At 50.3% G+C, this 12,850-nt stretch overlaps 1 protein-coding gene across 2 annotated transcripts in view; it reads left to right on the top strand.

Moving 5' to 3' along the window:
• The first annotated feature begins 761 nt into the window (after positions 1 to 761).
• XDH (xanthine dehydrogenase) overlaps positions 762 to 12,850 on the top strand; it is a 62,387-nt gene continuing 50,298 nt past the window's right edge. For both annotated transcript variants that reach the window (XM_060186824.1, XM_060186823.1), the window contains exons 1-4: positions 762 to 915; positions 5,381 to 5,438; positions 7,469 to 7,565; positions 8,219 to 8,327. In XM_060186824.1, the coding sequence (XP_060042807.1) occupies positions 874 to 915; positions 5,381 to 5,438; positions 7,469 to 7,565; positions 8,219 to 8,327 (306 nt within the window). In that variant the 5' untranslated portion in view covers positions 762 to 873. The remainder of the gene's footprint in view (positions 916 to 5,380; positions 5,439 to 7,468; positions 7,566 to 8,218; positions 8,328 to 12,850) is intronic.

Genomic DNA, 12,850 nt, shown 5'->3' with positions numbered 1-12,850 from the left:
GCCAGCATGATGCCAACCAGACTTCCCTGGACAGATGACCCCACCAGTGTGTCCTGGAGCTCCACTTCCCCAGAGACCCACCCTACTAGGGAAAAAGAGAGGCAGGCTGGGAGTATGGATCAACACCCATGTTCAGCAGGGAAGCAATTACAGAAGCCAGACCTTCTACCTTCTGCAACCCACAATGACCTTGGGTCCATGCTCTCAGAGGGATAAAGAATAGGAAAGCTATCAGGGGAGGGGATGGGATATGGAGATTGGGTGGTGGGAATTGTGTGGAGTTGTACCCCTCTTATCCTATGGTTTTGTTAATGTCTCCTTTTTTAAATAAATAAAATAAAATAAGAGGTTTGAATGGCACCAGAGGGGAAGGTTTTGCCTCTGGAGGAGGGTAGCAGCACCCTGAAGCTCTCACTGGGGCTGGGGGTTGCCGTCCTAGATACACAGCAGATACACAGCTGGCAGCCCCCTGAGTCCGCTTGGCTGCCCTGACTCCGGCTGCGCCTCTTTCCCCCTGTCCCTCTGTAGCAGGTGGGCAGCTGGGCCTGTGGGCAGTGCCCAAGTCTCACAATCACCTGGTGCCAGCACAGGGCGGGCACCTTCCCCAGCGCTCCGGCGGACACACAGGGGGTGTGACCTGCTGTGTGATTGCGTTTCTGTGATTGTGCAAGCAGGTGGCTTTTGCCAAGAACTCTGCGCCTGAGGCCTTCGCCTGTCCCTGTCCCCTCCCACCGCCCTCCTGGCTTCACCACTGATAGGGAGGAGTGTCTTCAAGTGGCTGAGCACAGCAAACTGTCAGTGTTTCTTGCTCACTCACTAGTGTGCTCAGGAGGGGAGCCAGGTACCTGGAGTGCCAGGACCTCATCTGTGACAATGACAACAGACAAGCTGGTTTTCTTTGTGAACGGCAAAAAGGTAATCAGGTCCTACTCCTTGGAAAGGGAAGTGTGCTGCTCTCCTTTTCTCTCTCTTTCTCATGCTGTGACTCTCTGCTACTTCTCTCCTCTTTCCTCTCAACGTGTGGCTATGGCTGGGGACACAGCCTTCTTGGGGTTCAGGTCTTAGATAAGACACTCAAGGGACTAAGGAGTGAGGGAAGGGAAGGGAGAAGACAGCTGCCCGTGGGCTCTAACTCTTGCCAACTCTGCATCAGAAGAGAGCCTCAGACAGGGGTGTGGGACTCCAGGGAGCTTGGGGTGGGGATGGGGGACATCACCCTTACACCCTGTTATCTGCTGCTGTTCAAATTTCTGGAAGGAACTTGCTTATGTGCTAGTGTGGAATGTAGGTGTCTCTCCAGATTGTGATTCTGACATTTCCTGCCTCTGTCACAGCTGACTCATGTAGGGACACATACTAGTTTCTTGTGGCAGGTCACCACTCTCTCTTCACAGATAGCCTGTCTCCCCCAGACTCAGTTCCACATATAAACATGCCTCTGACTGGTATAAAAGATGCCTGTTGAAGCAGCCTCTGGGTTATGTGGGGGCCTGGGGTGGGAGGAGCTACCATGGGGCAGAGGGTCCTTGCCAAATCAGAAGGTGTCACCCTTTGCAAATCTTGATAGAGGTGTAAGTGCATTGCACCCCCTCTTGTCTGCCCCACCCACCACTGAACTGCCTGCACCTGCTTCGGTGCCCAGGAGGGAATGGAAGGGGACCTAGTGTTGCATGGAGCAGGTGGCCACATGGGTGGAGTGAGGGACAGCTGTGTCTCCCACCCTCAGAGAGGGTGCTTTTGTTCTGCTGGATTGGCTCTTCATGAGTTGAGAGGCCAGGTGGCTGGCAGGGGGTTTGCAAGACCTAAAGTGTGCTAGGCAGTGTGTGGGGACTGGACAAGGGACTAACTACCATGGGCCATCGAGATGCCCGGGTGGGCAGGAGTGACTGGGGAGAGGGACTGGCTATGCTCTGCTGGTTCAGAGTGGCCTCTGTGGTCAGTTATTTGTCAGACTGATGTCTGTCTCCAGACCAGCAGTCAGGGTGTGACCTGCCTGAGGTGACAGCTCTGCAGGTGCCCGGCTGTGCTCGGCTCTTACCTGGGAGCCGTTTCAGAACAGGGTGTTGGGTTGACTTTCTGGAAGAGACCTACAAAATCATCTTTTAGGCACCATCTCCAGGCAGTTTCCACACCAGGACCTGGTGGCTTCCAGAGCCAGGCTTCTTCACGTGAGGTTTGCGTGGCTTCTGCTATGAGCAGTTGCTGTGCTGAATAACCACGTGTGTTACTTATGAGCAGGTGGTCTCTGGAGAAACTCCTGGAAGGATAGAGGGTATGTCTGAGGGGTGAGGGCATGAAAAAGAGCACCTGGGGGTGGGGGGCTTTGTGGATGGGGGAGTGGTGCAGGGCTGCTTTTCTGTCTCTTCCCCTCTTCTCTCTCTCTCTCAAACATTAAAAAGAATGAGAAGTGGGCCAAGGAGTCCACTGGGTTGGTATCTTGCTTGCATGAGCCCTTGGGGTTTTGTCTTGGCTGCTGGCCTTGGGCGCCACAAAACCAAAACAAAACTCAACTAGACAGGGGGACCAAACATGAAACCTTCCCGGAATTGTGGCAGCTGTGACTGAGTTCCTTCACATTTCTCTTCTCAAAGTGTTCTAGACCTTTCCTTACAGTATGTTATGCAAAGAAGGTTATTACCACAGAGGAACAGCCTGGTTGGGAATCGGTGACTCACACTGCGTGGGAGCCTCTCCCACCCTCCCCTGCAGCCCCAGGCCTCCAGCACTGCTTTCTTCAGCCAGGAGACCAGGGGTGCCCATCAGACATCTCAGGGTCATGACCCCCCAGCAGCCCCTGACTTCACATCTCCTGCTCCACAGTCATTGCCAGGCAGGAGTGGCCGGGATTCGGCTATCACAGTCCTTATGGAGAACAGGCCTCTTGGCTGTTCACACAGTCACTGTGCTCAGGGCAGCTGGTGGCACAAGAACAAGACTGGGAGTATGGGGTACGTGTGAACAATGAAGGGTGACCAGACATGATCCCCACAGGGGCAGCCTCAGAGTAAACAGCACCCAGTAACCTACCCACCCAGCCATTCACCCACCAACCCAGGCACCCATCTGGCCACCCAGCCACCCATTTGATCACTCACTCACTCACTCACCTACTCACTCACTCACTCACTCACCTACTCACTCACTCACTCACTCACTCACTCACTCACTCACTCACTCACTCACTCATCAGCCTACTCCCTCACCTACTCATCCACTCAGCCATCCGTTCACTTTCCCACTCACTCATGCACTTACTCACTAACCTACCCACTCAGCTAGTTACTTACCCATTCTGTTCTCCACTTACCCCTCTGCCCACTTACCACATACACACCTACCCCCACCCACATACCCACCTATCTACCCACCCTACCAACCTCTTACCCACACCTCTACTAACCCACTAGACAATTCACTCACTCATCCACCCACTTACCAACTCAGCCACTCACACACCTCCCTAATCATCCCCTCACCCCCCCACCTTCCACAGCCATACACTCCTCCCAGGCCTGATCTTTGGGAAGTGTAAGCTCTGCAGAAATGCTACCTCTGGTCCCAAGTTCCGGGAGCCTGTGAACGTTTGGTGTGTGTGTGTGTGCATGCATGTGTGTGTGTGTGCGTGTGCATGTGTGTACTGTGACTAGCAGGCAACACAGTAGACAGCAGGTGCATTTCACAGACATCAGTCCTTCTGAGATGACATGTGTCTCATTAATGTGAATGGAGCAGACACATGGATGGTCATAGCTCTAACACCTTGCCTGGAGACATGCATTTTACACTTTGTATTCTAGAATGATTTGAATGCATCAGGTTCAAAGAAGAGTACAGAGAAATATGAACTAGACTTTACCCAGCTCTCTGCCTCTGAATACTTTGTTATATTTGCTTTATTGTCCTCTCTATCTATGAATGCAGACAGATTCCGACACGGGTGTGGACTGAGACAGAGCTGTAGGTGTGCAGGTGTGTGTCAGAATACACACATATTTCACAAAGCTACTTATTGTGCAAATGGTAGAAATAGAAAGTATAGGGCATTCTTTCTGAACAACTGAGGGACAACTGTCCCCTTTTGTCCCTTAATCTAAGAAGACTATTCTTACAGGCCCAGGAGAGGGCTCAGTAGACAGAGCACACACTTACCCATGGGTGAGGTCCTGGTTCAAGCTCCCTGCCACCACATGGAAGCACCATGCATGACTTATGCTGTGCTGACTCTCCTCTTTCTGTCTCTTTGTTTGACATTAAATGGAGAAGAGTGTCCACTGGGTGTGGTGGCATTATGTAAATAAAAAATTCAGATTCACAATGTATTGTGGGAGAGGTATTATAAGGATTAAATAAAGAAACTCTTGTGCCTTAGGCTCCAAGGTGCAATCCCCAGCACCACCATAAACCAGAGTTTAGCAGTGCTCTGGGAAAACAAAACAAAACAAAACAAAACAAAACAAAACAAAACAAAGCCAAGGCAAGCCAAGCTAAGCCAAGCCAAGCCAAGGCAAGCAAAACAAAACAAAGAAAAAGAATCACAGTATATTTACAGCAATCAGGAAACCTGGCTGTGATAATCACAGTGACCCACATGCCTCAGGCAAAGTTTCTGCATCTGTCCAGAAGTCCTGCTCCCTGCTGTTCTCAGCTGGAGTCCAAGGCTGGGGGATCAGATGCTGTGAGTGGTCACGTTTCTCTCCAATGGAGAAGCTCCTCAGTCTTCCTGTTCCCTGTGACAGGAACAAGCCATGCTCATGTATATATAGTATTAATACCTGGACGAGGGGGCAACAGCAGTGACCCAGGGCCTCATGCATGCAGATACCACTGCTGAGTGCCATTGCCAAGCTGACCCTTTCATTATTTATTTCTTTTTATTTTTTTAAAGAAACCACCACCCAGAGACTCTACAGAATGAGAGATTTTTTTTTTAGTTGATTTACTGTATAGTGACAGAGAGAAATTAAAAGCAGAGAGAGAGAGAAACAGAGAGACACATACAGCCCTGCTTCACCACTCGTGAAGCTTTCCCCCTGCAGGTGGGGACCAGGGGCTTGAACACAGGTCCTTGCGTACTGTAATGTGTACGCTTAACCAGGTGTGCCACTGCCTGGCCCCCATTCTTTATTCCTTCTGAGAGAGATGGAGAAGAGAACAGGAGAGACACTGCAGCATCACTCCACCACCCAAGGTGCTCCCAGATGGTGCAGGGACTCAAACCCGGGGCCTCATGTTTGGAAGTCTGGCTGCCTCTCCTGGTTCCTCCTGCTCTTTTCTGTTCAGACCCAGAGGCTGCACTGGAGCAAGATGGCAGAGCAGGGAAGTGTCCTTCCGTACTGGTCCCCAGGATGCTACACGGTTGGCTTCTGCTTTTGTTTTCTAGGTGGTGGAGAAAAATGCCGACCCAGAGACAACCCTCCTGGCCTACCTGCGAAGAATGAGTATCCTGATCTGGGGGAGGGAATGGGAGCAGGGACAGTGGGCCTGTCCTGCGTGGAGGGGAGATTCTCTCCAACCCTGCCCCTGGGAGCGAGCTCCAGCCAGGGTCCCTGGCCAGCTGTGTGACCCTGCAAAGCCACTTGCTTTCTTGGGGTCTGAACTTGCCAGCTGCCGGGAAGGAGAAGGTTCATGATGCTAGAAGAGATTTATCTCAGCTGAAGCCCTGGGTGTGGTGGCTGGGGGCCCTCTGTGACTCCTGGCAGGATCAGCCAGGCCTTAACAGGAGATGTTCACTTCTTCCTCAGAGTTTCCAAACTCTGAGCTTGGGGAGCTATTTCAGCTGTGTGAGGGCAGAAAGTCTGGGGCATTTTTTGTGGAGGGGAGGTACCCTGGGATGGGGAGTCCATAGGAGGGTGCTGGGGGAAATTGGGATGCTTGTCTCACTCAGAGTTCTAAGTGAGAGAAGAGTGTGGGTCCTGGAACCTCTAGCCCAAAGAAGACACCCCTGCAAATTACAACAAAGAGATGTTTGAGACTGGGGCCAATATAAAGCCAGCTGTTACATATGCTGGCAGAAATAGCTGGTCCCTTGAGTTTGCAAAAATCTCTCAATCTGACCAGGGGGTCTCTGGGTAATGTCTTCACTCAGCCTGCACCATGGATCCTTCAGACTAGAGAGGGTCCTGGGACTGTCTCACAAAGCACCAGCACGTGTGACAGAACAGGGCTGACTTTCCATGAGCACCTGCTCTCTCCTGGGGTCTGAGGGATCTGTGTGGCTCACCTCACAGACCCTCCCAGTCACCCCGGCTTAACTACCTTCGAGGTCTGGGGACAGAGGCTTATCAGATTATGACACTAATTCCAGTTTCCTTGTGAAGCTTGGAAGGCCCCCAACCTCCTGGACATTGCTTATCACTGCAGCTGCCTGGTTTAAATTTGGATCTCAATCTAAAAGTGAAAGTTGTCACGGAGACCTGGAGTCCTGTGGCTTGTGACGTCCTGTGCAGAGTTCCTGTAGGGACATCCTGGGAGAGAGAGGGCCCAGCTGTGGCTTCTGTCCTGATTTTAGAAATATCCCCGGGGTAGAAGAAGACATGGCTCCACCATAACACTCCAGGTGTCCTAGGTGACAGTGTCAGCTGGTGGGGCTCATGTCACCTGTGGATCTCAGTTTACTTTTTATTTTTATTTTAATTTTTTTCATTGCCGCCAAGTGACATTGATGACAGTGTCTGTCTCTTGGGTAGGTGACTGAATGGCTGAACATTTGGCAGCTGTGAAAGTGGCCTCCTAATGGCTATACCCCACCCCCACACACCCCTGCTGGCCTTGTGAATTTCTCTCTACTGTGATTCCTATGGTGTCTTCTCTGGGCTGTGGGGTCCAGAGGCCCCTGGTTCACTCTCATTCTGGTTCCTGGATTTTTTTTCCCTCTTTTATCTTCCTCCTCCTCTTTCTTCTTTTCTTTTCTTTTCTTTTCTTTTCTTTTCTTTTCTTTTCTTTTCTTTTCTTTTCTCTCTCTCTCTCTCTCTCTCTCTCTTTCTTTTTCTTCTTCTTCTTCTTCTTTTTTTACCTGGAGCACTGCAGCTCTGGCTTATGGTGGTAAAGGCGATTGAACCTGGGACTTCGGAGACTCAGGCATGAGAATCTCTCTGTATAACCATTATGCTATCTACCCTACTCCCTAGATTATTCTCCATTAAGATGAGGTTCAGGGGGACAGGCAGTACCCAGAGTAGGTTGAGATGAAGGCTACCTCCTGCTCAGCCTTTGGGGGGCCTGCTTCATCTCCTGCTGAGACCCAGGTCCCACCAGACAGGTTTCAGGAGGAGTGCCAGGTCCTGGGGTGATGCCTGCGTGCTGGTTCAGAGCCAGGAACCCCAGACCTGCTGCTCCCCACCCCAGATTGCCCGGCAGCTTGTGTGGTGAGGGTTCTGGGGTATGGGGCGACTCTGCTGCCTGCAGGCTGGGGGTTTGAGCCCCAGAGGCTGTCTGTTCTCTGCACTTCTGTTCCTTAACCTTCCTGCAGTGGGACTGAGCGGCACCAAACTGGGCTGCGGGGAGGGCGGCTGTGGGGCCTGCACGGTGATGATCTCCAAGTATGATCGGCTCCGCAAGGATGTGGTGTATCCTTCCTGCTCAGCATCCCCGGGGCTCAGCTCCCCCGTGGGCATGAGCACGCACAGCTGGTTCGATTCCGACTCAGCCGGTGAAATCTTCCCCTGGGGTCCTGCCCAACCTTTCAGGGTGTTCAAAGAGCTCCCTCCCTTGCATTTTCCTCCTCCCTCCCTCCCTTCCTTCCTGACCTATGGAAGACTTTTTTCCTTTAATGTTTTATTTAATTTTTATAAATTTTATTTACTTACTTATTAGATAAGGCACAGAGAACTTGAGACACAAGGGGGAGATCGAATGGGGGAGTGACAGAGAGACACCTGCAGACCTGCTTCACTGCTCTTGGAGCTTTTCCTTTATAGGTGGGGATGGTGGATTTGAACCCAGGTCCTTGCACATCAATCAGTTATACCATTGCCTGCCTATCCCCCACAGGACATTTTTTCATTCTTTGTTTTAGAGAGCTAGGAAAGGAGAGACAGACATCCTGGCAGCACCCCACTATCCGTGGAGCTCCCCCAGTGCTGTCCCCGGTGCTCCCATATGGTACCAGGGTTCAAACCCAGGGTGTGTGCTCTATCCACTGAGATACCCTCCCTTGCCTCCCCCTTGTTTCCTGTGATGACCTAAGTGGGAAGTGGAGAGACCTTAATCTGGTGTCCAGCCACTTCTCCATCAATGCCTGCCTGGCTCCTATCTGCTCCCTGCACCACGTTGCTGTGACGACGGTGGAGGGCATTGGAAACACCAAGACCAGGCTGCACCCAGTGCAGGTAATGTCCAGCTGGGGGCTGCAGAGCTGGAAGTTGAGCATCCTCTAGGGGACCAAGGAGGCCTAGCTCCTCCCTGCCTCCTCCTGAGCTGGGGTGGAGGTGACATGGCAGAGCTGGGGGTGGGGGCATGAGGTCCTGGGATCTGGGCTGGGATTGGAGGAGGAAGTGGGGACTCCTTAATCTGTGTGTTTAGGGAGCCCCTTGCCTCCCCGTCTTAACCATCCTCAGACCACTGCAGACAACACCTGGGTTCAGGTCCATCCTTCCTAGCACTCCTAGCATGGTCCCTGGAGTGGCCCCCATGGCCCCTGGCGCAGGCCAGTTCCCTCTCTGGATCCTGTGGTCAGAGCAGGATGGGGCAGCTTGCATCACCCTCACCCTCACTTAGTCTTAGGCAGGAAGGGGAAATGACTAAACGTGTCTAAACTGCATTGGATGGGTTAATCAGGGCTTGCACTGTCTCTAAAACAAGGGGTGAAAGGACCAGTGGATTCCTAAGTGCAGGCCTCAGGGATGGCCAGATGACCCCCTCCTGTGGCCATCCCCCACACCACAGTGGTAGGGTCTTACTCCCACACCCATCACTTGGGCTGTAAGTAAGTGACAGGGAGCAACACTCTTCTGGTCTGCTTGTTTATCTACTTACCATTTTATTTTACCTCCCTCCCCCACTTTTTATTTGTGATTAATAGTTACAAGATTGTAAGATTACAGAGTATATAGCTCCACACCAGACCCATCACCAAAATTCTGTATCCCCACTGTCTCACCTCCCAAAGAGGACGACCAGAATTCTCAAAAGTTCTAGAAATAAGTTGCTTGCTTCTGTTCTTTCTCCCACTCCCAAGTTTATGTGTATCAGATCTCTAGATTACACAGGAGTGAAACCATCTGGTAGTTGTTTTTCGTTGCTTTACTTATTTCACTAACCATAATCACCTCTAGTTCCATCCATTTTGTCCTAAAGGACACACTATCATCTTAAACAAATAAACATGGAATTACCTTATGATTTAGTAGTGCCACTTATAGGCATCGATCCTAAGGACACCAAAATACTAATCTGAAGGGACACCTGCACTCCTCTGTTCATAGCTGTGTTATTCACAATAGTCAAACAGTGGAAGTAGCCTAAATACCCATCAACAAATAACTGACTAAAGGATTTTTGGAATATATGCTCCATTGAATACAACTTTGCAATCCAAAAAGATGATATTTTATTGGGAGTCGGGCGGTAGCATAGCAGGTTAAGCGCACATGGTGCAAAGCACAAGGACTGGTGTAAGGATCCTGGTTCGAGCTCCCGGCTCCCCACCTGCAGGGGAGTTGCTTCATAAGCGGTGAAGCAGGTCTGCAGGTGTCTGTCTTTCTCTCCCCCTCTCTGTCTTCCCCTCCTCTCTCCATTTCTCTCTGTCCTATCCAACTACAACGACATCAATAACTACAACAATAAAACAACGAGGGCAACAAAAGGGAAAATAAATAAATATTTTAAAAAATTTTAAAAAGAAAAATATATAAAGATGACATTTTATCTTTTTTTTTTTTTCTACATGATGTCAAAACTTTATGAGCGTGTGATGCTTTCTCTTCCTTTTGGTTTATTTTATGTATGTATGTATGTGTGTGAGTGAGAGATAGATAGAGAGACAGAGAAAGAGAGAGAGAGAAAGAAAGAGAGAGAGAGAGAGAGAACAGGAAGGAAGGTGGGGAGGAGATATCACAGTGCTGTTATCTCTGGTGCTTCTGCTTGGTTCAGGGGCTTAAACCCAGGGCCCTGTGTGTGCTAAGGTGAACATTCTTCTAGAGGATCTGCCTTCTGGCCTCTGTCTGTTTTTGTTTTGCTCTTGGCCTTTCTGACACTGCACTTTCCTCCTGTCTCCTTGTCCCCAGTGTGTGGGGCTCCTCCTACCCAACCCCCCTTCCCCTTAGTGCCCAGGGTTGAGGTCTGGGTCCTTCCTGCCCAGCAGTTTCATATGTGTCTCTCACTGACCTGTCCTGGGAGGCTGCCCACATAACCTTACTACCCAACTATAAAACCCCAGCTGTCTGTCCCAGGCTGTAGTCTGTCCTGGCTCCTTCCTCCAGCTGTGTCAGTAGCTAAGAATTCACGCAGTTGCTCAAGAAGAGGCTTACCCCTCCCACTGTGGCTGTCACTGGCCTCCCAGTCCTCCTGAGGAAACTTCACCTTCTCCCACTGTCCCCTCTCGCCTGCCCCCGCCCCGCAGTGCCTGCTCCTACCCTCCCACCAGTGGCCAAAGAGAACTTCTGAAGAACTTTTGTCTGTGCCTCACATCTTCCCCAGAATTAAAAGCCCATCTCCTCCCTCCTCTCAGGAAGGACCTCAGGATCTGATCCTGTCTACACCACCTGCCTCTACTCTCTCCTCCCTGCTCCAGGGCCCAGCCCTCTCACACACCATGCCTTTGTACCTGCTGTTCCCTTCTGGATCATACCCTTCCCGCAGCTAAGCCACTTTATTAAGTTCAGCTGGAGAATCTCTGAGTAATGACTCCAAATAGTCATAAGTCAGTTTGCTGTGTTGATCCTCTGCACACCTGGAATTCCCCTGCTTTTAAATGATATTTGTTTATTTATTTATTGCCACCAGGGTTATTGCTGGGGCTCAGTGCTTACACCACTCCCAGCTGTCATTCATTCTCCCCCCCTTTTTTTTGCCTCCAGGGTTATCACTGGGGCTCGGTGCCAGCACTACAAGTCCACTGCTCCTGGAGGTTGTTTTTCCCATTTTGTTGCTCTTGTTGTGGTTGCTATTGTTATTGTTGTTACAGCTGTTGTTGTTGTGGGATAAGACAGAGAGAAATGGAGAGAGGAAGACAGAAAGATAGACATCTGCAGACCTGCTTCACTGCTTGCGAAGTGTACCTCCTGCAGGTGGGGAGCTGGGGGCTTGAACTGGGTCCTTATGCCAGTCCTTATACTTTGCGCCATGTGTGCTTAACCCACCACGCTACCACCCAGGTCCCTTCCCCCCCTTTTTTTCTTTCATTTGATGGAGAGAAATTGAGAAGTGAGAAGGAGATAAAGAGGGAGAGAAAAAAACTGCTGCAGACCTGTAGGTGGGGAACAGAGACTTAAATCTGGGTCTATTCACCTGGTAACATGTGCGCTCAACTGGGTGTGTCACCGCCTGCCCCCTCCCTTGCTTTTTTTTTGCCAGTACTTCTGGTCCCCAGGCAGTGAAGCAGGCCAACACAGTCATGGGGGTTCTTGGCACAAGTCTGTCCAGTTAGTGGTTGGCACCAGGGACACAGCTGGCTGAGTGTCCACTTAGCTGACCCAAGAGATGAAAAGAAAACAGTGTGTGGCCAGAGAGAGTCCTGCTTTCACTGTGCCTTTTGTGGCCTGGGTGTGGGCTGCATGTGGGAGTGCCACAGCGCTAGGGGAAGCTCAGGTGCTGGAGTCTCTTTCTCTGTCTCTGCTGTTCTATCTGGACAGATAAGAATGAAACAGTTGTCCTAGGGGGTGATGAAATCATACCTGCATGAAACCTTGGTATGGACTGACAATGATGAACATGATGACGGTGATGATGACATGTGGACAAAGAGAGAGTCTCCTTGTGATAAAGGCCTCACAGGGTTGAATGAAAATGCATGGAAAATAAGTGAAACAGGTGGAAAAATGGAAATGAACATTTCAAAGCACTGCATAGGAACTCTACACAGGTCTGGGAAGGCAGAACAGTGGTTGTGCAAGCAACTTTAATATCTGGAGCTCTAAACTCTCAGGTTCCAACCCCTGAACCGCCATAAACCAGAGCTGAGCAGCACTCAGGTTAAAAAAAAAAAGCGAAACAAGATAAAACAAAATAAATTCTACATGACGGATTTCACGATCGCTTACCCTCACTGGACTTCCAGGGCAGCCTCCGCTTAAAAACACAGCGATTTTCTAGTCTGGAGCACAATATGTTCAGAACATGGTTCTTTCCTTTCCTTTCCTTTTCTTTTTTTTTCAATGTTATTCAATACATTCTTTTTGTTTATTTGTCTCCAGAGTTACTGCTGGGACTTGGCGCCAGTGCTATGAATCTACCATTCCCGGTGGCCATTTTTTTTCCTATTTTATTAGACAGGACAGAGAGAAATTGCGAGGAGAGGGGAAGATAGAGAGTGAGAAAGAGAGACACCTGTACACCTGCTTCACTGCTTGTGAAGTGCCCCACTGCTGGTGGGGAGCAGGGGTTTGAACCTGGGTCCTTGTGTGGGTCCTTGAGGATAGTACTATGTACGTTTAACTGGGTGCACCACTACCCAGCCTTCTCCAACTGGTTCTTTCTTATTTTTATTTTTCTCCAACTGGTTCTTAGTAAGTGCTGGCTGATTACAGGTGGCAAGCAGATGAGGGACATGACAGCTCTCATGTCATGTGTCACCAAGCAGAATCTCAGACACAGCTCTTTTTTTAGAGGTGTGTGTATGTCTGTATGCACGTATGTATTTTGTTGTTATTTCTAGGGTTTCACCACTCTGGGTGAAACTTTTCCAGATGTGTAT

This window comes from Erinaceus europaeus, chromosome 3 (assembly GCF_950295315.1).
Source record: "Erinaceus europaeus chromosome 3, mEriEur2.1, whole genome shotgun sequence".
Lineage (NCBI taxonomy): Eukaryota > Metazoa > Chordata > Mammalia > Eulipotyphla > Erinaceidae > Erinaceus > Erinaceus europaeus.
This window is presented reverse-complemented; position numbering and strand designations above follow the sequence as displayed.